Source organism: Hylobates moloch, unplaced genomic scaffold (genome assembly GCF_009828535.3).
Source record: "Hylobates moloch isolate HMO894 unplaced genomic scaffold, HMol_V3 SCAFFOLD_14, whole genome shotgun sequence".
NCBI lineage: Eukaryota > Metazoa > Chordata > Mammalia > Primates > Hylobatidae > Hylobates > Hylobates moloch.
The window spans coordinates 64370071-64390905 of record NW_026652289.1 but is presented as its reverse complement, the minus strand read 5'-3'; the positions used below and the strand labels follow the sequence as shown (position 1 = coordinate 64390905).

The 20835-nt window shown below is 42.7% G+C and overlaps 1 protein-coding gene and 1 long non-coding RNA gene across 3 annotated transcripts in view; one reads left to right on the top strand and one right to left on the bottom strand.

Moving 5' to 3' along the window:
* ZNF609 (zinc finger protein 609) overlaps positions 1-20835 on the top strand; it is a 222964-nt gene that overhangs the window by 18855 nt on the left and 183274 nt on the right. For both annotated transcript variants that reach the window (XM_032175816.2, XM_058427235.1), the window contains exon 2: positions 19003-19876. In XM_032175816.2, coding sequence (XP_032031707.1) covers positions 19130-19876 — 747 coding nt within the window. In that variant the 5' untranslated portion in view covers positions 19003-19129. The remainder of the gene's footprint in view (positions 1-19002; positions 19877-20835) is intronic.
* LOC131381112 (uncharacterized) overlaps positions 1-20835 on the bottom strand; it is a 71313-nt gene that overhangs the window by 37357 nt on the left and 13121 nt on the right. The gene's annotated exons all lie outside the window — the stretch shown is intronic.

The following is a 20835-nucleotide window of genomic DNA, read 5'->3' as shown; positions in this document are numbered from 1 at the left end:
AGCCTGGGCAACAGAGCAAGACTCCATCTCCAAAAAAAAAGTGTGCCGGGCGCGGTGGCTCACGCCTGTAATCCCAGCACTTTGGGAGGCTGAGGCGGGTGGATCACCTGAGGTCAGGAATTCGAGACCAGCCTGACCAACATGGTGAAACCCCGTCTCTACTAAAATACAAAAATTAACTGGGCGTAGTGGCAGGTGCCTGTAATCTCAGCTACTTGGGAGGCTAAGGCGGAAGAATAGGTTGAACCCAGGAGGCGGAAGTTGCAGTGAGCCGAGATTGCACCACTGCACTCCAGCCTGCACAACAAGAGTGAGACTCCATCTCAAAAAAAAAAAAAAAAGTTACCAATAATTTAATTCTCATCTCATATGCTTGAGGGAAGGAGACTAACTGTTGAGGTGTAGTGCTGCTCTGGGCTATGTACCTCATAGGAATGATAGAGGCAGCAAGTGAGTATTATAAGGAATAACAAGCAATAGTAATGTTAATTTTTTTCCCTATAACCAGGGAAGTAGCATGGAAGTTTGAAAGGTTTAAATCCTTGCTTAAATAAAAATGTCAGTCCTAATCAGAATAATGTGACTGAACTTGAAATGTTAAAGGAATTGGAGAAGCTGCTAAATTAGGTCAGATAGTAATACAAGGTTTATTTATACATAGGTTGATTAAATTCTTCATTGAGAGCAAATGTGATTTTGACTAAGATAAGCTACTCCCGACAATTGGCAGTTTTAGAACCTACAAAGCAAATAAATAACCTGAATTTTACCTGGAGGAACAAATAAGAATTGATTCAGGTTTCTGTAGGTCAGGCATTATTTCATAATAATTATACCATGATTAAGTTCAGCATTCTTCAGAAAGGAGAACAAAATCTGTCATACGAGGATTCATTTTTAGGAAATTGAGCTGTGATCACGTATATATTAGGGTGAGTGGAAAGGAAGATTTTAAAGAGAAACCTACTGGAAATTTAAAGACTTAAAAATCATCATATTTGAAATACATGTTAAAAGAATGCAAGAGATCAAAAGAACCATATGAAGCAGATGGTTATTTTTTGGCATAGGCTTAGAGGCTGTGCAGAGAAGAAAGGCATCTTTCTTTTCATTTCTTTTTTTTTTTTTTTTTTTTTTTTTGAGACGGAGTTTCACTCTTGTTGCCCAGGCTGGAGTGCAATGGTGCGATCTCGGCTCACCGCAACCTCTGCCTCCCAGGTTCAAGCGATTCTTCTGCCTCAGCCTCCCTAGTAGCTAGGATTACAGGCATGTGATACCACGCCTGACTAATTTTGTATTTTTAGTAGAGACGGGGTTTCTCCATGTTGGTCAGGCTGGTCTCAAACTCCCGACCTCAGGTAATCTGCCTGCCTTGGCCTCCCAAAGTGCTGGGATTACAGGCATGAGCCACCGCGAAGAAAGGCATCTTTCTAAGAAGAAGCCATCTCTAAAATATTAGAAACGTTTTCAGTAAAGGCCAGAGAAGCCCGCAGACTGATTAGGAACAACCTAGAAATTAGGTGAATAAAAGATGAATTCAATAAGCCTCTTTGTAGAATTGATTAGGTAAGAGATTTTATTTGTGTTTTTTGTTTATTTGTTTTTGAGATGGAGTCTTGCTCTGTCGCCCAGGCTGGAGTACAGTGGTGCGATCTCGGCTCAGTTCAACCTCCACCTCCCGGGTTCAAGCGATTCTCCTGCCTCAGCCTCCTGAGTAACTGGGATTCTAGGCACGCGCCACCACACCTGGCTAATTTTTATATTTTTCATAGAGATGAGGTTTCACCATGTTGATCAGGCTGGTCTCGAACTCCTGACTTCGTGATCCGCCTGCCTTGGCCTCCCAAAGTGCTGGGATAACAGGCGTCAGCCACCGCGCCCAGCCTTGTTTTCGTTTTTAAAAAAGATATGTTATAATGAAAAGGTCAGCTAGAGAATTGGTAAGACTACTTAATCATGGTGTGAAAGATCCATTTAAGAATGAAAACATTAGAGAATTTCCACTATTTCTTTCCAACCAGATTAAAGTTTCTAGTACAAATGATGATAGTTGCTTAACTTTTTTAAAAAGTTTTTTTTTCTGATTAGAACATGAATAAATCCTCTAGAAAGTACAGAAAAATATATAGAAGTCCCAGGAATTATCCCATAAATGTTAACATTTATTTAATATTTCCTATACATTTTTTTTTCTGGCTGCCTAGGCCTTTCTTGATTACATCAGTAAACTTGATGAGCTCAAATTTATCTACCCAAGAATTTAGGAAGAATTCAGAGATAACCTGTGGAATGCTTAGTGAAAGTATAGCACCTTAAATTGTAAGTGGCATGGTCACTATACTAAGGAACTGGTGTAGATTTCAGATGTGGTTCTGTCCATAAGAAGGGTTCAGAGTGACGGGACTAAAAACTACACCATATTAGAAAGTTGGAAAATGTAGATTAAAGATTGAGATGACTTGGTGCCAGTCATATAATTTGTTGGCATCAAGGCAGTAGGTTAGTTTACATAAGGAAAAATCACATATGACAAATCATTAATACTTTTATGTGAACACAGTTGTTACCAGTGGACATTGTTTAGTTTGAAAAGACTTATGGTAAGGAAGGTCAAACCAAAGACTGCTTGAAAACTTTAGTCATGGAGTGGCAGAAAATTGTTTTGTTGTGAATTAGCAAACTGATTTTCTGACGGTAAATACTTCCCTAGGTCTACAGTCCCTTTTCTTCAGTTCTAAAGACCTCCAAAGGCTCTGAAAACGGAAAGATTTTTGAAAAGATATGCACAAATCTGACTTCAACTAATAAAAGGCTATTTATAGTCTTTTTTATGTAAACTAAATATTCATATTGCTGGAGGAATATTAACGAGTTTGATTACAGGGTGCTGTTTCAGTTTTTTCTTTTTTTTTTTTTTTTTTTCTTCTCAGCTGCCTGCAACCTCCACCTTCCAGGTTCAAGCGATTCTCCTGCCTCAGCCTCCTGAGTTGCTGGGATTACAGGCATGTGCCACCACACTCAGCTAATTTTGTATTTTTAGTGGAGACGGGGTTCTCCATGTTGGTCAGGCTGGTCTCGAACTCCCAACCTTAGGTGATCTGTCCGCCTCAGCCTTCCAAAGTGCTGGGATTACAGGCGTGAGCCACCATGCCCGGCCTCTTTTTTTTTGAGGCAAGTTCTTACCCTGTCAGCCATGCTGGAGTGCAGTGGCAGAATCATGGCTCACTGCTTCATTGACCTCCTGGGCTCCAGTTACCATCCTGTCTCAGCCTTCTGAGTAGCTGGGACTACAGATGCATACCACCACGCCTGGCTACATTTCTTATTTTAGTAGACACGAGGTCTCGCTGTGTTGCCTAGGCTGGTCTTGAACTCCTAACCTCAGATGACCCTCCCACCTTGGCCTCCCAAAGTGCTGAGATTACAGGTTTGAGCCACCATGCCCAGCACTGTTTCAGTGTCTACTGACAGCATTACACTCTACTATATAAGGTGTATTAATTATCTGAGCTGGCCTTGAACTCCTGGGCTCAAAAATCATCCTCTTGCCTCAGCCTCCAGAATAGCAGGACTGTAAGCACATATCATCACACCTGGCTATTTCAGCTTCTTACAGATGAAATAACCGAGGCCCAATTAGCTGTAGTGACTTCCCAATGTTATTACACATCTAGGGAGAGTAAATAGTAGAATTGAGTTTTTCTGCCTGCTTACTTGGTTTTGTGTTTTTTTTTCCCCCATTGCACTGTGCTGCTTCCTTGTTAATCAAATATTAACAAGTTTGATTAGAGGGTGCTGTTTCAGTTTCTTTCCTTTTTTTTCTTGTCCTGGTGATATTGCCTCCAAAGACCATCTTGATGATAAGTTCTACGTGGAAGAGTTTAACTAGTGACATTCATCTTATTTGACATTTTAATAAATGTTTCACATAAGTGAAATATTGAGATTTTCCTATGACATTAAACTCTTCCAGGTAGTTAGGTCCCCAGATTGTTGAGATTATGCTTCAGGAATATCTTGACTGAGGTGAAAAGTAAATGAGCTTCATTGTGGATAAGAATTGCATTTAAAAAGAGGGAGAAAGTCTAAATTACTTTATTAGGATGTGTAATTTTTAGCTAACAATTGCAGCCCCCAGTAGAAACTAAGAATCTTGGCCAGGCGTGGTGGCTCACGCCTATAATCCCAGCACTTTGGGAGGCGGAGGTGGGTGGATCACGAGATCAGGAGTTCGGGGCCAGCCTGGCCAGCATGGTGAAACCCTGTCTCTACTAAAACTACAAAAATTAGCTGGGCGTGGTGGCGCGTGCCTATAATCCCAGCTACTTGGGAGGCTGAGGCAGGAGAATCGTTTGAACCCGGGAGGTGGAGATTGCAGTGAGCCGAGATTGCACCATTGCACTCTAGCCTGGGCGACAGGGCGAGACTCTGTCTCAAAAAAAAAAAAAAAAAAGTAAAAAGAAACTAGGAATCTTGGTAAGATATTCCTCAAAAAATTAACTTAGTGTACTGCCAGGGAAATGCTGGGCATCATTAGGAAGAGAATCAGTACCAAATCAGTACCAAATAAACAAAGATAAAAATAAACTTCCATCTGTGTAAAACCAAGGTTTGTTTATATTTGTGATACTGTGTATTCTGTTGACCCTGAAGAAGTATTTATCAAAGCTGATGACCAAAGAGGGTGAAGGCTTTAATGAATACATGCAAAGAAAAAAAAATTTTCAGCTTTTAAAGACAAAAGGAATATAATGTCAAGTGATGAAAAGAACATATAGACTTGATCACCAGTTCTTAGGATCCTGTATTAGATATAGAACCCTCAAGTTAGAAGTGATTTTAGCTTAATGATTGGGCTACTCTTATAAATAGTAAATAAATAAAATATGTTTAATGGTGGTAGAAATTTAAAAATGGAAGATTAACAAAGTGTTTGCATGTTTTTTAAATTACACTTTTTATTTTGAGAGAATTATAGAGTCTTACGCAGTTGTAAGAATAATGCAGTGGGGCTGGGTGCAGTGGCTTATGCCTGTAACCCCAACACTTTGGGAGGTTGAGGTGGGAGGATCACTTAAGCCCAAAAGTTCAAGACCAGCCTGGGCAACATAGTGAGACCCTGTCTACAAAAAAATTTTTTTTAAATTCACTGGGCATGGTCATGCACCCCTGTAGTCCCAGCTATTCTGGAAGCTGAGAGGATTACTTGAGCCCAGGAGGTGGAAACTGTAGTGAGCCATGATAGCGCCACTGTACTCTAGCCTGGCAAAACAGCAAGACTGTCTCAAAAAATAGTAATAATAATGCAGAGGGATCCTTTGTACCCCTTACCTAGTTTCCTCCAGTGGTAACATCTTGCTAAAGTACAATATTGTAATTTTGACATTGATATAAGCCATCTATCTTGTTCAGACCTCCCCATTTGAGTCATAATCACTTTTGTATATATGTGTTTTCAGTTCTGTGCAGACTTAATCACATGTAGAGTCATACTATTTTCACTACCACAGTCAAGATACAGACAGTTCCATCACCACAGATGTCCCTCATGTTGTCCTTTTATAGCCACACCCACATCCTTTCTACTGTCCCCTTCTCCCATCTCCCACAATAAGATTTTTGATAAATTATTGGATTGGTACATTTTATAATAACCTGTTAAGGGAATCCAGGACTATTTGAGGAAGTATATCCTTGACTTTTCATAAAATTATTTAAAGTTTATTTTATCGGCCAGGCACGTTGTCTCACACCTGTAACCCCAGCACTTTGGAAGGCCGAGGCAGGCGGATCACCTGAGGTCAGGAGTTCAAGAGAAGTCTACCCAACATAGCGAAACCCCGTCTCTACTAAAAATACAAAAATTAGCTGAGTGTGGCAGCGTGCGCCTGTAGTCCCAGCTATTCAGGAGACTGAGGTAGGAGAATCACTTGAACCCGGGAGATGGAGGTTTCAGTGAGCTGAGATCACGCCACTGCACTCCAGCCCGGATGACAGAGTGAGACTCTGTATCAAAAAAAAAAAAAAATTGTTTTATCTATCCAAATAATAGATAAATTATTTTTGTTTTCCTATGAACTTTGTATTAAAAGTCAAATAGTGGGGCAGCTTTTTTTTTCAAGACACAGTCTCGCTCTGTCACCCAGGCCAGAGTGCAGTGGCTTGACCTCAGGTCAATGTAGCCTGTACTTCCCAGGTTCAAGCGATTCTCATGCCTCAGCCTCCTGAGTAGCTGGGACTATAGGCATGTGCCACCATGCGATGCTAATTTTTTGTATTTTTAGTAAAGGCAGGTTTTGCCATGTTGGCCAAGCTGACCTGAAGTAATCTGTCCGCCTTGGTCTCCCAAGTGCTGGCATTACAGGTGTGAGCCACTACGCCTGGCCTTTACTCCCATTTTTCTAAATAATAATGTGTTCTCTTACTGCCCTTCTCTTCTTATCAAATCATCCCAATATAGTTATGTCACAATTTTTGGTTAGGTCGATATTCATTATTTATTGTGCTGAGTAAATAATGTTTATTACTGAGCCATTTGATATACTACTATTACATTTTTGGTGCAACTTTTTCCCCCCAGGATTTAATATCATTACTTAATTTTTTTTGGTTGTTATATCCCTATTTCTGATTAATTTTTTTCAGACTCTCCAACAGATCTATAAATCTCATAGTCAAACATCAAGTAATCTGTAAGTTAGTTTCTTACTGTTTCCCTCCATCCCTCCCTTTCTGTTATCTCTCTAAATAGCCTAATCTGTGGTGATTAATGGCATGATTCCCTTTACGTATAATACTACTTTAGGATCAGGACAATGTTATAGCAAGACAATTCTCTTGTTCATAGGTATTTATTCTTTTACTTTTTTAAAACGTATGTATGTAGTAAAGTACAGTAAGTGCACGAATCTTGTGCACAACTCAATTTTTCCATATGTATACAGCTATGTAACCACTATCCAGTTCAAGATATAGAATATTTCCAGCACCCTGCAAGATTCCCTTGTGTTTCTTCCCAGTTGGTATCCCTCTCCCCAAGCATGACCACTTTCTATGACTACTTTTTTCACCTTTGATTCACAGGTGTTTTTTGTTGCTTTTGTTGTTGTTTTTGTTTTTTTTTTTTTGAGGCGGAGTCTTCGCTCTGTCACCCTGGCTGGAGTGCGGTGGCACATTCTCGGCTCACTGCAACCTCCGCCTCGTGGGTTTAAGCGATTCTTCTGCCTCAGCCTCCCAAGTAGCTGGAACTACAAGCGAGCACCACCACACCTGGCTAAATTTTTTTTGTATTTTTAGTAGAGATGGGGTTTCACCATACTGGCCAGGCTGGTCTCGAACTCCTGACCTTGTGATCCGCCCACCTCGACCTCCCAAAGTGCTGGGATTACAGGCATGAGCCACCGTGCCCGGCCGATTCATAGGTGTTTTTTTTTTTTTTTTTCATTTTTTTTTTTATTAATTTTTTTTGCACACAAAACAATAAACATTTTCTAAAAATACATACAAACAAAAAGATGTGTATCAAACATATTAGGAAGGTTGCACATGGGAAGACAGGGAATAGAAATGGGGAGTGGGAATTAAAGAAAATAAATGAGAGAGGGACTTTGTATGGATCAATGATAATAACTCAATCCTCTATTTGACAAAGAAGAAGGAGAAGGAAGAGGAAGAAAAAGAAAGTGGGATAAAGGATCAGAAAGGGAGGAAAATAGAAAAAATTAGAGTATGACTCCAGGGTAGACCTGTTTTGTTGTCGCTGGGTTGGTTGGTTGGTTTGTCTGTTGTATTTTTCATATGTTTCGCCATGTTGGCCAGGCTGGTCTCGAACTCCTAGCCTGAAGTGATCAACCCGCCTCGGCCTCCCAGAGTGCTGGGACTACAGGCATGAGCCACCACGTCCAGCCCCCACATTGCTTCTGGCCTCCGTGGTAGACCTCCCAGATGGGGCGGTCAGGCCGAGGCGCTCCCCACATCCCAGACGGGGTGGCCAGGCAGAGGCGCTCCTCACTTCCCAGATGGGGCGGCATAGGTGTTTTAAATGTGACACTTGGATGGTTTAAGTCTGATAGAACTTTTACATTTATTATACATTTAAATATCTACCTGGGGGCTCTCAGGAGTTTGTGGACTAGTCCTGTTTTGGGAAGCGACTATGCATGAATTAGACTGTTGCAAGGCTGGGATAATACTCAGAAATGGTTAGGAATTTTAAGAAATATGGAAGCTGCTTTGTTTTCTAACCTTTCCCTTAGATTCTTAATGAATCTGAATTCTTTTTCCTGGAGAAAGGAATCCACACTCTGATCTAGTAGATTTGACGGCTGACTGCTAATTGAGAGAGTTTATAACTAGTGACAAATCAAGGTAAAGAAAGAATGGAGAGGAGAAATGCCAGTGGGGCATTGGTAAGATTCTACTCATTGAGGAAAACAGTGTTCATTCACTCATTTGTTGACCACAATACTTAATGAAGGTGGACTGTAAACCAAACACTGGTTCTTCAATGGTGAGCACAAGAGAGACAGCCTCTGCCCTCAGGGTGCTTGCAGTGTAGTGCAGGAAACAAATGTGACATCCTTGAAGCAAAATGGTGGCAGTTGTGGCCATACCTCATGGCTGGAGAGGTAGTGTTAGGTATCTTTAAAGATATTTATGTGGATCCCACCCTTTTTTATGTCTAGTCTAGCATTATTTATATTTTTTGATAAGAGAAGTTTTCTTTGTCCCCTCAGATTTACTCTAGGGCTTCTTGTAGAATAGATCTGGGAAGGCAGATAAGGTCTAGAATACAAAAAATGAAGGCAATTCTTTGTCCTGAAAAATGCTAAATGTTTTTTCCTTTCCCTGAGACTATGAATTTGACCATGTTTAGAGATGAAGAACTAGGCGTGATGTAATCCCAACACTTTGGGAGGCCAAGGTGAGAGGATCTCTTGAACGCAGGAGTTTGAGACCAGTCTGGGTGACAAAGAGAGACTTTGTTTCTACAAAAAAAAAAAAAAAAAAAGAGAAAGAAACAGCCGGGTATGGTGGTGGTGCATGCCTGTGGTCCCAGCTACATGGGAGACTGAAGCAGGAGGAGGATCCCTTGAACCCAGGAGGTCAAGACTGCAGTGAGCTTGTGTTTCTTTGCACCACTGTATTCCCACCTGGGTGGCAGAGTGAGACCCTGTCTCAAAATAAAAAAAAAAAAAAAAGGAAAATTAATGCTTTGACACAACAGTTCTGTGTGCAAGCCTAGTTTTTTGGTTTTTTTTTTTTTGAGACGGAGTCTCACTCTCTCGCCCAGGATGGAGTGCAGTGGCGCGATCTCGGCTCACTGCAACCTCTGCCCTCCAAGTTCAAGCGATTCTCCTGCCTCAGCCTCCCGAGTAGCTGGGATTACAGGCACCTGACACTGCGCCCGGCTAATTTTTTTTCTTTTTTTTTTTTTTTTAGTAGAGATGGGGTTTCACCATCTTGGCCAGGCTGATCTTGAACTCCTGACCTCGTGATCCACCCGCTTTGGCCTCCCAAAGTGCTGGAATTACAGGCGTGAGCCACCACGCCTGGTACAAGCCTAGTTTTTTAGATGTTTTGAATGCTACCATCTCCGCTATTCGCTTTTTTTTTTTTTTTTTTGTGACGGAGTCTCGCTCTGTCACCCGGGCTGGAGTGCAGTGGCGTGATCTCAGCCCACTGCAACTTCTGCCTCCTGGATTCAAGCGATTCTCCTGCCTCAGCCTCCCAAGTAGCTGGGATTACAGGCACCCACCACCATGCATGGCTAATTTTTATATTTTTAGTAAAGACAGTTTCCCGATGTTGGCTAGGCTGGTCTCGAACTCCTGACCTCAGGTGATCCGCCCGCCTTGGCCTCCTAAAGTGCTGAGATTACAGGCATGAGTCACCACGCCCAGCCACTTTTTTTCTAACAATTTGACATCACCACCTCCTTAGCACAAAAAGTTTATCTCTGGGGATAAGAACTTCTAAAGGGCTACATAGCCATCCAATTATGAGGGGAAGAGGCATGGCAGAGCTTATTTTTAAATTTTTATTTACTTGTTTGAGACAGCATCTCGCTCTGTCACCCAGGCTGGAGTGCAGTGGCATGATCACAGCTCACTGCAGCCTCAACCTCTTGGGCTCAACCGATAATCCCATCTCAGCCTACCAAGTAACTGAGACTACAGGCATTTGCCACCATATCTGGCTAATTTTTTATTTTTATTTTTGTAGAGACAAGGCCCCATTATGTTGCCCAGGCTCGTCTCAAACTCCTGGGCTCGAGTAATCCTCCCACCTCAGTCTCCCAAAGTACTGGGAGTACAAAGGCATAAGCCACTGCACCCAGCCAGTATTTTTTTGTTTCTGTTTTTTTGAGACGGAGTTTTGCTCTCGTTGCCTAGGCTGGAGTGCAATGGCACAGTCTCGGCTCACTGCAACCTCCGCCTCCCGGGTTCAAGTGATTCTCCTGCCTCAGCCTCCCTAGTACCTGGGATTACAGGCATGCGTCACCACGCCCGGGTAGTTTTTGTATTTTTAGTAGAGACGGGGTTCTCCATGTTGGTCAGGCTGGTCTCGAATTCCCGACCTCAGGTGATCCATCTGCCTCGGCCTCCCAAAGTGCTGGGATTACAGGCATGAGCCACCGGGCCCGGCCCCTGGCCAGTAGTTTTTTTAAAATTGTTTACCTTAGATAATCTGCCTCTGCTTTTTGGCCTACCTATACACAGACTTTAGTAAGGGTTTTCTGTGTGGCTCACTTTCTTTTTTTTTTTTTTTGAGACGGAGTCTCGCTCTGTCGCCCAGGCTGGAGTGCGGTGGCGCAATCTTGGCTCACTGCAAGCTCTGCCTCCCAGGTTCACGCCATTCTCCTGCCTCAGCCTCTCTGAGTAGCTGGCACTACAGGCGCCCGCCACCACACCCGGCTAATTTTTTGTATTTTTAGTAGAGACGGGGTTTCACCGTGGTCTCGATCTCCTGACCTCGTGATCCACCCGCCTCGGCCTCCCAAAGTGCTGGGATTACAAGCGTGAGCCACCGCGCCTGGCTGTGTGACTCACTTTCACCAAATGAATCTCTAAAGGGTCAGGACTGAATTATTTACATATTCAATATACCATTTAGCCTATTGTGAGATATATGCTGGCACAGAGCAGTATTGACAAACACCAAGGATCTAAACCTGAGCCCAGTTGAATTGCTATGTGCTGATGGAAGAGTCAGTTGCTTATGTGAAATGAAACAGGTCAAGCTTTGTAATCTTTGTTGGAGAATAGCAGCCTTTGAGGTCTATAAAACTATTGATGAGTTGTAGCATATAAAGACTCAGGGACTAAGAGATGCTGCTGTTTTGCTCTCCTGTCCTTAGGTGACACATGGTCAGATAAGCCCTGTTGAATTGAATCTGTCTTCTCAAATTGGCTCTTTAGTCTGTTCTTTATCTAATCTCCATTGGAGATATAGGCTGAAAGCTATGGTACTTGAGGAGATGACACAGTTCCTTTGTTACAGTAATTAATGTAATAAATTAAGGGAGAGGCCCAAAGGGAAGGTGATTGTTTCTCGTTAGAACCCTAGGTGGAAATTCATTTGATTAGCAAGCTCCCATGAAGTGTGGCAGGTGGAGAGGGAGATGCCTGTTTTTATAGTTGGGTAATCTGAGAGTCACTGAGGATGGTTTACATGTTGTACTAACCATACTGAAGCTGGCTAAGTATGAATTGATTTCAGGGCAACATCTAGGATTCAGGGAAGATGGTATAATATGGTTACCTTCTCAGCAACTTTGTTGTATCCCATTAGTTTACTGACAGTTCCCTGAGACATCAAATCCTATAAACCTCACACAGTTTATATTCGAAGACAGTTTATATTGTCAGTGGGATCAACAAGCTTGTGGGTTAGAACAACTGGCAAAAGAGGTAGTACAGATGTTAAAACCATGAGTCTTGCCCAGTGTAGTGGCTCACGCCTGTAATCCCAACACTTTGGGAGGCTGAGGTGGGGGGATCACTAGGTCAGGAGTTTAGTGATCTAAACTGGTCTAGAACTCCTGGGCTCAAGTGATCCTCTCAACTCGGCCTCCCAAAGTGCTGGGATTACAGTCGTGAGGTGCTGTACCCAGCTTTGACTTGTCTTACATTTTTCAGATTTATATCCTCATGATATACTTAGAATGTGATAGACTCTTCCTCCATCTTAGAAAATACTTAATGAAGCAGCTTAGCTAGTGTCAATGGAAATTTGAGTCCAGAAATCACATCTCCTGACTCAGAGTTCAGTGTTCTTTTTACTACACCATGCTACCCTCCTCGAATTGAGTATAGCATTTTTTCTTTGGCATGCACTTTTTGGAGGGGAATACCTAGCTAGACAGCCCTAATATCCATATTTTGTGTGTGACCTGTGTGCTCTCAAGCAGATTATAATTCATATATAACTGTCACATGCTCAGGCCAAAGCCTATAAGAGGATTGATCCAAAATCCATAAGAAAAGGAGAGGACAGATCAATTTACAGTAGAACAGTATTAGACAATTTACTGCTTATACTGGATTATCTGTGGGTAGTTACCAATTAAAGGAATTGGCTCTTTGAAGCCTTCTTGGATGAATACAGAGATCTCTCTGGGGTGAAAGAGAAATGTAGTGTTTCTTGTTATGTTTGGATATGAGTGAGGTCCAGTTGCTGTTTTTGCCCTCTGAGCTGGGACAGAAACCTCACATGAAAACTCTTTTTCATTCTTAACCTTGTTGAAGGAGAGGCCTTGTTCATTCCTGAGGTAGAAGAGTTGTATGGTCTCTGACATAAGTCCTTAAAATTGCAATTAATGACCTGAAATGTATGACTTACAATGTACAAGCCTGTGGGCTGGGAGTCAAAGAGATGGATGTTGTTATGATGCGTTTTTTAAGCAGGAGTGCTTTGGGTGAATACAGGGTATGGAAAGTAATTGTCATGACCTATCTTGGTCCCTTAAACATATCCATGTAGAGAGGAATTTCTTAATGATCAGGTGTAGGAACAAAACACAGATAATACTGACAACTCATGGTGGACAAGTGATTCCAGAGGCTGTTGAGTTGCAGTCCTAAAGAAGGAAGTGGAGTACACTTAGGCAGAAGGAGAGAAAAGAGAGGAAAATAATCACAGAAGCTTGTGCAAGTTGTTAAATGCCTTGTGGTCTCTGTAAGATATTGGTTCTCCTGATTCCGCACTTTCTCTGCCATGAAAGCAAGAGGACAGTGCTTTTCGTTTCCCTCTAGCATGTTGGTTACCCTACCTCTTGGGGTTAAACATCTCTGCAATGACCTGTCAAAGAGTTGATTATTAGCTGCATAAAGCCAGGGATGCTGTAGGGAGCAGATGGGAAGTGGTTTGGCTGCTGCAGCCAGGCTGATTGAAGAATCCTTGGCAATTTTACAGTGTATCTTTGGAAATGTACCACCAAAGTTACTGTGAAGCCTGCTGGGTTTGGAAACCTAGATTTCTGAAAAGTCACCTGGTTGAAAAGTAGTACTTATGAAAACTCTTCACTCTCAAAAATAGGAATATTGCGACTTTCTAAAAGAACATCAGGACCACCAAAGATCAGTCCTTGGGATATGTTTTCTTTGCATCCTGGTCATTCAGAAATTTTGGGTAGTTTTCTAGTAGGGAAAGCACTTTTTGATGGGTATATTAATAGAATTATACATTTGAAAAAGGCCTTAGGCATGTCTAGACTAACCATACCACACACAGGGGAATCTTTTATGTATTTGCTTCACAGGTGATTATGCTTTTTCTGCTTAAATACTTTCAGTAAAACAGACATTAAACATTGTGGGTCATTGTTGGGAATCTCAGGATATTAAATTTTTTCCTGAGTTAAATATCTGTCTTTCTGTAACTTCTACTCACTGACTCTCTTTCTACCCTCAGAGTCACAGAGTTACTTTCTCTCTTCCACACTGCAGACATCATATACATATATATATGTTTTTGTTTTTGTTTTTTCTTTTTGAGGCAGAGTCTTGCTCTGTCATCCAGGCTGGAGTGCAATGGTGCAATCTCAGCTCACTGCCTCCCAGCCATTATCCTACCTCAGCCTCCCAAGTAGCTGGGATTACAGGCTCCTGCTACCATGCCTGGCTAATTTTTTGTATTTTTAGTAGAGACGGGGTTTCATCATGTTGGCCAGGCTGGTCTTAAACTCTGACCTTAGGTAATCCACCCGTCTAGGCCTCCCAAAGTGCTGGGAGAACAGGCATGAGCCACCTTGCCTGGCACCATCATATATTTGAAGCCAACAGCCTGTCTTCAGTGTTCTCCTTTCCAGACTAAAGAATCCCAGTTTCTAAGGCCTTTCCTCTTAAGAAATGGCTTCCCAGTCTTGTACCATACTGTGCTCTGTAGTACATCCTTTCAGTTTATTAATATCACACTTAAGATGTGGAATCTGGAAATGAGCATAGATCATCAGATGTTCTTTTCGCCTCCAGCTACCGTTTCAGAAAAAGTACAATTTTTAAAAAGTGTAATGGCAGTATTACTTGCTTACTAGAAAAAAATCCCAAAAAACAAAACAATTTGCCATGGCATATGGAATTGGAACAAGAGGAACTTGAAAAAATGTCAGCTTTATAACTGACAGTTCGTCTTTCCTTATTGTTAAGGTTTTTTGAGGTACATTATCAAAGTACTGGTTTTGCCTCACATGTTATTCAGGGATAATTGTTAATATCTGAATTGAGTTTTCAGATTACAAAGTGCAGTTGATGTTTGTATTTATAGGAATTATTTAAATTTATGTTACATTGAACTGATTTTAGTATTTCAGGTAGTTTTTTTGTTTGCTGGTTGATTTTTTGAGATGGCATCTCACTCTGTCGCCCAGTCTAGAGTGTAGTGGCACGATCTTGGCTCACTGCAACCTCTGCCTCCCAGGTTCAAACAATTCTCCTGCCTCAGCCTCCCAAGTAGCTGAGACTATAGGATGTACTATCACACCCGGTTAATTTTTGTATTTTTATATTTTTAGTAGAGAAAGGGTCTCTCTCTCTACTCTCTTTTTAGTAGAGAAAGGTGGAGGCCCAAAAGTGCTGGGATTATAGGCCTGAGCCACTGTGCCCAGCTTTCTTTATGAATTTTAATTGATACTGCATTTTTTGTTTCCTTGCATCTTTTTTTTTAATGTTATATCCTTTTGTCCTTTCAACTAAGTTACACATTTTCATTTTAACCTGTTATCTTTTTTTTTTTTTTTTGAGACACAATTTCACTCTGTCGCCCAGACTGGAGTGCAGTGGCGTGACCTTGGCTCACTGCAACTTCTGCTTCCCATATTCAAGTGATTCTCATGCCTCAGCCTCCCAAGTAAGTGGGATTACAGGCACATGCCACCACACCCAGCTAATTTTTGTATTATTAGTAGAGATGAGGTTTCACCATGTTGGCCAGGCTGGTCTTGAACTCCTGACCTCAAGTGATCCTCCTGCCTCAGCCTCCTAAAGTGCTGGGATTACAGGCGTGAGCCACTGTGCCTGGCCTCTGTTATCTTTTTAATGCTCTCTTCCTTACTGGCATACTTTGTTTATCATGCATCCTGCAGCAGGGCAGGCAGTACAGTAGACTGAGAACTGTCAGAAGCTCTCAGTGAACACTAACATTTTTCTGTTTTATATGCTTTCCTTACTCCAGAGTCTCTCTTCCATTACCATTCTATTTTCTAGAGGAAGGTCTTTTGAAACTAAGGAAAGTTTTATTGTTTTTCTAAGGATAAAACAAGGTGGGGTTGTTTTAATGGTTAAATTACATACTGAGGATAGTGAGTAACCCTTAGATTAATGTCGGTTACACTCTAAGCCTAGCCACAATTGCAAAGACTAGAGAACTAAAAAATTATGATTTGGGGAAGAACTGTGCTTTAATAATTCTCTATCATGGAAATTCAGTTGGCATCTCCTTTCCTAGAAATGGACTCTGCCCCTCATAATAGAAAAATTATTTTCAGTACCATGTTCCATTGCCTTACTCACTGTCTTACTTGCTGCTGTATTTTCAGCACCTAGTTTAGTGCCTGGCACGTCGAAGGCAATAAATAAAATATTTTCTAACGAATAGGTATCTACTATGCTATTTCATGGAGGCCAAGTCTTCTTGTGTAGTGTTGAGAATTCCAAACAGCTTACTGATTTCTTCAGAATCCTAGGTCATTTTCAGAGTATCATTTCTTTTCTTTTTTTTTTTTTTTTTGAGACAGCGTCTCGCTCTGTCACCCAGGCTGGAATGAAGTGGCACAATCTCAGGTCGCTGCAGTCTCGACCTCCCAGGCTCAAGCCATCCTCCCACCTTTCAGCTCCCTGAGTAGTGGGGGCTACAAGCATTACCATCACACCCGGCTAATTTTTGTATTTTTTATAGAGACAGGGTTTTGCCATGTTGCCCAGACTGGCCTCAAACTCCTGGGCTCAAGTGATTCTCCCGCCTTGGCCTCCCAAAATGCTGGGATTACAGGTGTGAGCCACCATGCCTGGCCTAAAGTTATCATTTTGTAAGAGATATTTCCTTTACCTTATGAGTAACTTTTTTTTCATAGTTTGTACATCATATCCTCCACCCCCACTTTTTGCTCATCTCTTACAAAGTAGGATCTATGTAGACTTGGCATTTACTAATAAATAGTGGTTGGTTGCTGTTAACACTAAGATCTCCACTTGGGTAATGGATATATTTTCTTTCCACATCTACAGCTAAACAGCAGATAAATGTGCACACCTCTCCCTCTTAAATTCCAGTTGCTAGCAGGCATTCACCTGGCTCCTCTCCTTTGCTCTCCTACTGTGACATCTTTTCTTGCCCCTATACCCTAGTTCTTTGACATTGCTCTGAGGGAATAGGTAAAAAAGTACAATTTGTCTTGTCTCTGTCCTATCTGTGGCATTTACAGATCTCTACAAAGTTAGAGATCCACTTTGCAGAATTCACTGTGACACTACTGGCTTGTTCTTTCTACTCAATTATCTTTTTTTTTTTTTTTTTTTGAGACGGAGTCTTTCTCTGTCCCCCAGGCTGGAGTGCAGTGGCGCGATCTCGGCTCACCGCAACCTCCACCTCCTGGGTTCACGCCATTCTCCTGCCTCAGCCTCCCGAGTAGCTGGGACTACAGGCGCCCGCCAACACGCCCGGCTAATTTTTTGTGTTTTTAGTAGAGACGGGGTTTCACCGTGTTAGCCAGGATGGTCTCGATCTCCTGACCTCATGATCCGCCCGCCTCAGCCTCCCAAAGTGCTGGGATTACAGGCTTGAGCCACCGCGCCCGGCTGTTTCTACTCAATTATCTTATAAAAATTACTTTTTGGCTGGACACGGTGGCTCACACCTGTAATCCCAACACTTTGGGAGGTCAAGGCAGGCGGATCACATGAGGTCAGGAGGTCGAGACCAGCCTGGCCAACATGGTGAAACCCCGTCTCTACTAAAAATACAAAAGTTAGTCAGTCATTGTGGCGCACGCCTGTAATCCCAACTTCTCGGGAGGCTGAGATGGGAGAATTGCTTGAACCCGGGAGGCAGAGGTTGCAGTGAGCCCAGATCACGCCACTGCACTTGAGCCTGGGCAACAGAACAAGGCTCTGACTAAAAAAAAAAAAAAAAAAATTGTAATGGATACAGAAAGATGGTGGACAGAGGAATAAGCAAGAACAGAACTCTTTGGCTTTATCATAAAATAACACTGGATGGTATATGTTGACTGGCAGGTTTTCTAGATGGCACACTCCTCAAGTCTCGTTAGTCAGGAGATAGTGGAGACAGAGTCTTACTCCGTCACTCAGGCTGGAGTGCAGTGGCGCGATCTCAGCTCACTGCAACCTCTGCCTCCCAGGTTCAAGTGATTCTTCTGCCTCAGCCTCCCGAGTAGCTGGGATTACAGGTGCCTGACACCACATCTGGCTAATTTTTGTATTTTTAGTAGAGATGGGGTTTAGCCACATTGGCCAGGCCGATCTTGAACTCCTGACCTCAGGTGATTCACCTGCCTCTGCCTCCCAAAGTGCTGAGATTACATATGTGAGCCACTGCACCTGGCCATAAGTTGCATTTTTAATACCCCATCACCACCACCCCCTTTTGTAGCCAATCTCTGTTTCCTGTGGTGTGACACCTGGTGTTTGTCAGTACAGTGCCATCAGTATTACATGAGAAAATGAAGAGTTATCCTACATCCTGGTGGTAGGATTTTTAGTAGTGTCCAGTTTTTCATAAAGTAAACATTTTTCTTTTTGTGTGTGTCTTCCTATTTTAGTGGGAAGTGGGAAATGCCACTTTGAATCCTGCTATTGAGATAATAATTTGAAACCTAGAGTTTGAGAAGGCTGATTCAGCTTCTCTGAACTTAAGCTGATTGGTTGAGTCCCCTCTGAGATTGTCTCCTCTAGTTCAAGTCTTAGCCCCCTGTCCTGAAGTTGCATTTTCCCCAGTTCTGCTTGTTTTTCTCTTTTATTCTTAACCATAAGACTTTTCCTTCCCAATAGCAGGAGGAATCTATACTATTTGTACTAGAGATAGACCCTGTTAGAGGGTTTTTAAAGCTTTTGCTGGATCATATTCTGAGTCTCTGATAATGTAAGAAAAAGCAAGGAGAAATGGGGGTATAAGTAAAGTGCTAGAGCTTGCATCTGTGATATGCCAGAACCTGTATTGATTGAGGAAGGATTGCCAGCTGACAGTGGTAGTAGAAATAGGTCTCTTAGGAATGGGAAATTAACTCTAGAGGACTCCTAGTTAAGACTTACCACGGAATCTCTGGGCAATTGGAAATACTGTACTTTCCCCTAGGGAGAGGGAGTGGGACTTGATTTTTCCTTAGGTCCAATGTAACTTGGTTAGAAATACAATTGAACCTGTTTGTCATGTCTGTTGTGATATGATAGCCCCATAGGAAGGGTCTGTTTTTTTGTGGGAGTTTATTTCAGGCGTCTCTTGCCTGTATTGTTTCCTTTAACAGCTTTTTAAATTTTCTTTTTCCAGCAATGATGTTGTCCACTGGGCATGTACTGACCAATGTGGCAGGTCTGAGAACATAGCTGAAGCTGAAAATAGGAAAGCTGGGGGCAAGGAAGAGCCTTGAATCTTGAGGTGGGACGTTGACTCTAAGATGTCCTTGAGCAGTGGAGCCTCCGGAGGGAAAGGAGTGGATGCAAACCCGGTTGAGACATACGACAGTGGGGATGAATGGGACATTGGAGTAGGGAATCTCATCATTGACCTGGACGCCGATCTGGAAAAGGACCAGCAGAAACTGGAAATGTCAGGCTCAAAGGAGGTGGGGATACCGGCTCCCAATGCTGTGGCCACACTACCAGACAACATCAAGTTTGTGACCCCAGTGCCAGGCCCTCAAGGGAAGGAAGGCAAATCAAAATCCAAAAGGAATAAGAGTGGCAAAGACACTAGCAAACCCACTCCAGGGACTTCCCTGTTCACTCCAAGTGAGGGGGCAGCTAGCAAGAAAGAGGTGCAGGGGCGCTCAGGAGATGGTGCCAATGCTGGAGGCCTGGTTGCTGCTATTGCTCCCAAGGGCTCAGAGAAGGCGGCTAAGGCATCCCGCAGTGTAGCCGGTTCCAAAAAGGAGAAGGAGAACAGCTCATCTAAGAGCAAGAAGGAGAGAAGCGAAGGAGTGGGGACTTGTTCAGAAAAGGATCCTGGGGTCCTCCAGCCAGTTCCCTTGGGAGGACGGGGTGGTCAGTATGATGGAAGTGCAGGGGTGGATACAGGAGCTGTGGAGCCACTTGGGAGTATAGCTATTGAGCCTGGGGCAGCGCTCAATCCTTTGGGAACTAAACCGGAGCCAGAGGAAGGGGAGAATGAGTGTCGCCCGCTAAAGAAAGTCAAGTCTGAAAAGGTAAGAGGTGGCCAGATATGGCTGCCCACTGACTGCCAGTCAGAACTGCCCTGGACTAACTGCCAAATACTATGTGTACTCTGTGGGAGGCTCATTAGTGTGTGGGTAATGACCAATTACAAGGTCAGAACAGCTGGTAATGATAATGTGGTTTTCTTCCAAATTAGAGGATTCCCCTACAGACTCATTTACAGCAGGCCTGGACATTTTGGAACAGGATATTTGTTGTTGGGGGCAGCTACTTTGTAGAATGAACTTTCTGTAGTCTGAGTTGAGACCTTCCCACCTTGTCTTTCCCCAACTCAGACACTTGTTGGTAGAGATTGGCATCAGACCTTTATTTGGTTCCCAGCTTGACTGGCATTTTGTCATCAGACTCGTAATAGTTGATAAACAATACGCCTTTGGTGATAATATAGATTGAGTATGGTTCTTGATGGGATAAATGGTGCTGTTGAGTCTCTGGTAGAACAAAGGGTTAAATTTCATGGCATATCTACGAAGTGTTCTATTGCTCTTTGGTAGAGCAAAGGGGCACATTTTTGGGGCAAGAGGTACTCACTGTACTTTGAGGTACTTAGATCTTATGAGTTATTGTTGTGGTTATGACAGTTTGGCCTAGGAAGAGATTGTTTGGCCATTAAAGGTGTAGCTTCATGCCAGGTATCTCCCACAACTATTAGGAATCAAAGTCTCCTGGTGGTTTAATAGCTGCCAAACAGTGTAATGATACCTTGCCTTCTGCTTGACTTGGAAGGACAGGGCCTGCAGCCCCAGGAGGGGTTAGAACTGAGTCCCTCCTCTGGGAAGATGATCTTAGTTCATGCTTCAGGAAATGGAACTTGCAGGGCTGGAGGAGAATAGGTGTGAGTCTAGGGTCAGCTCAGGCAGCTTTAAACTTCAGCAGCTTATAATTTCCTGCAAAACAGTGGCCTTGTGGTGAGCTGTTCATTGGCTCT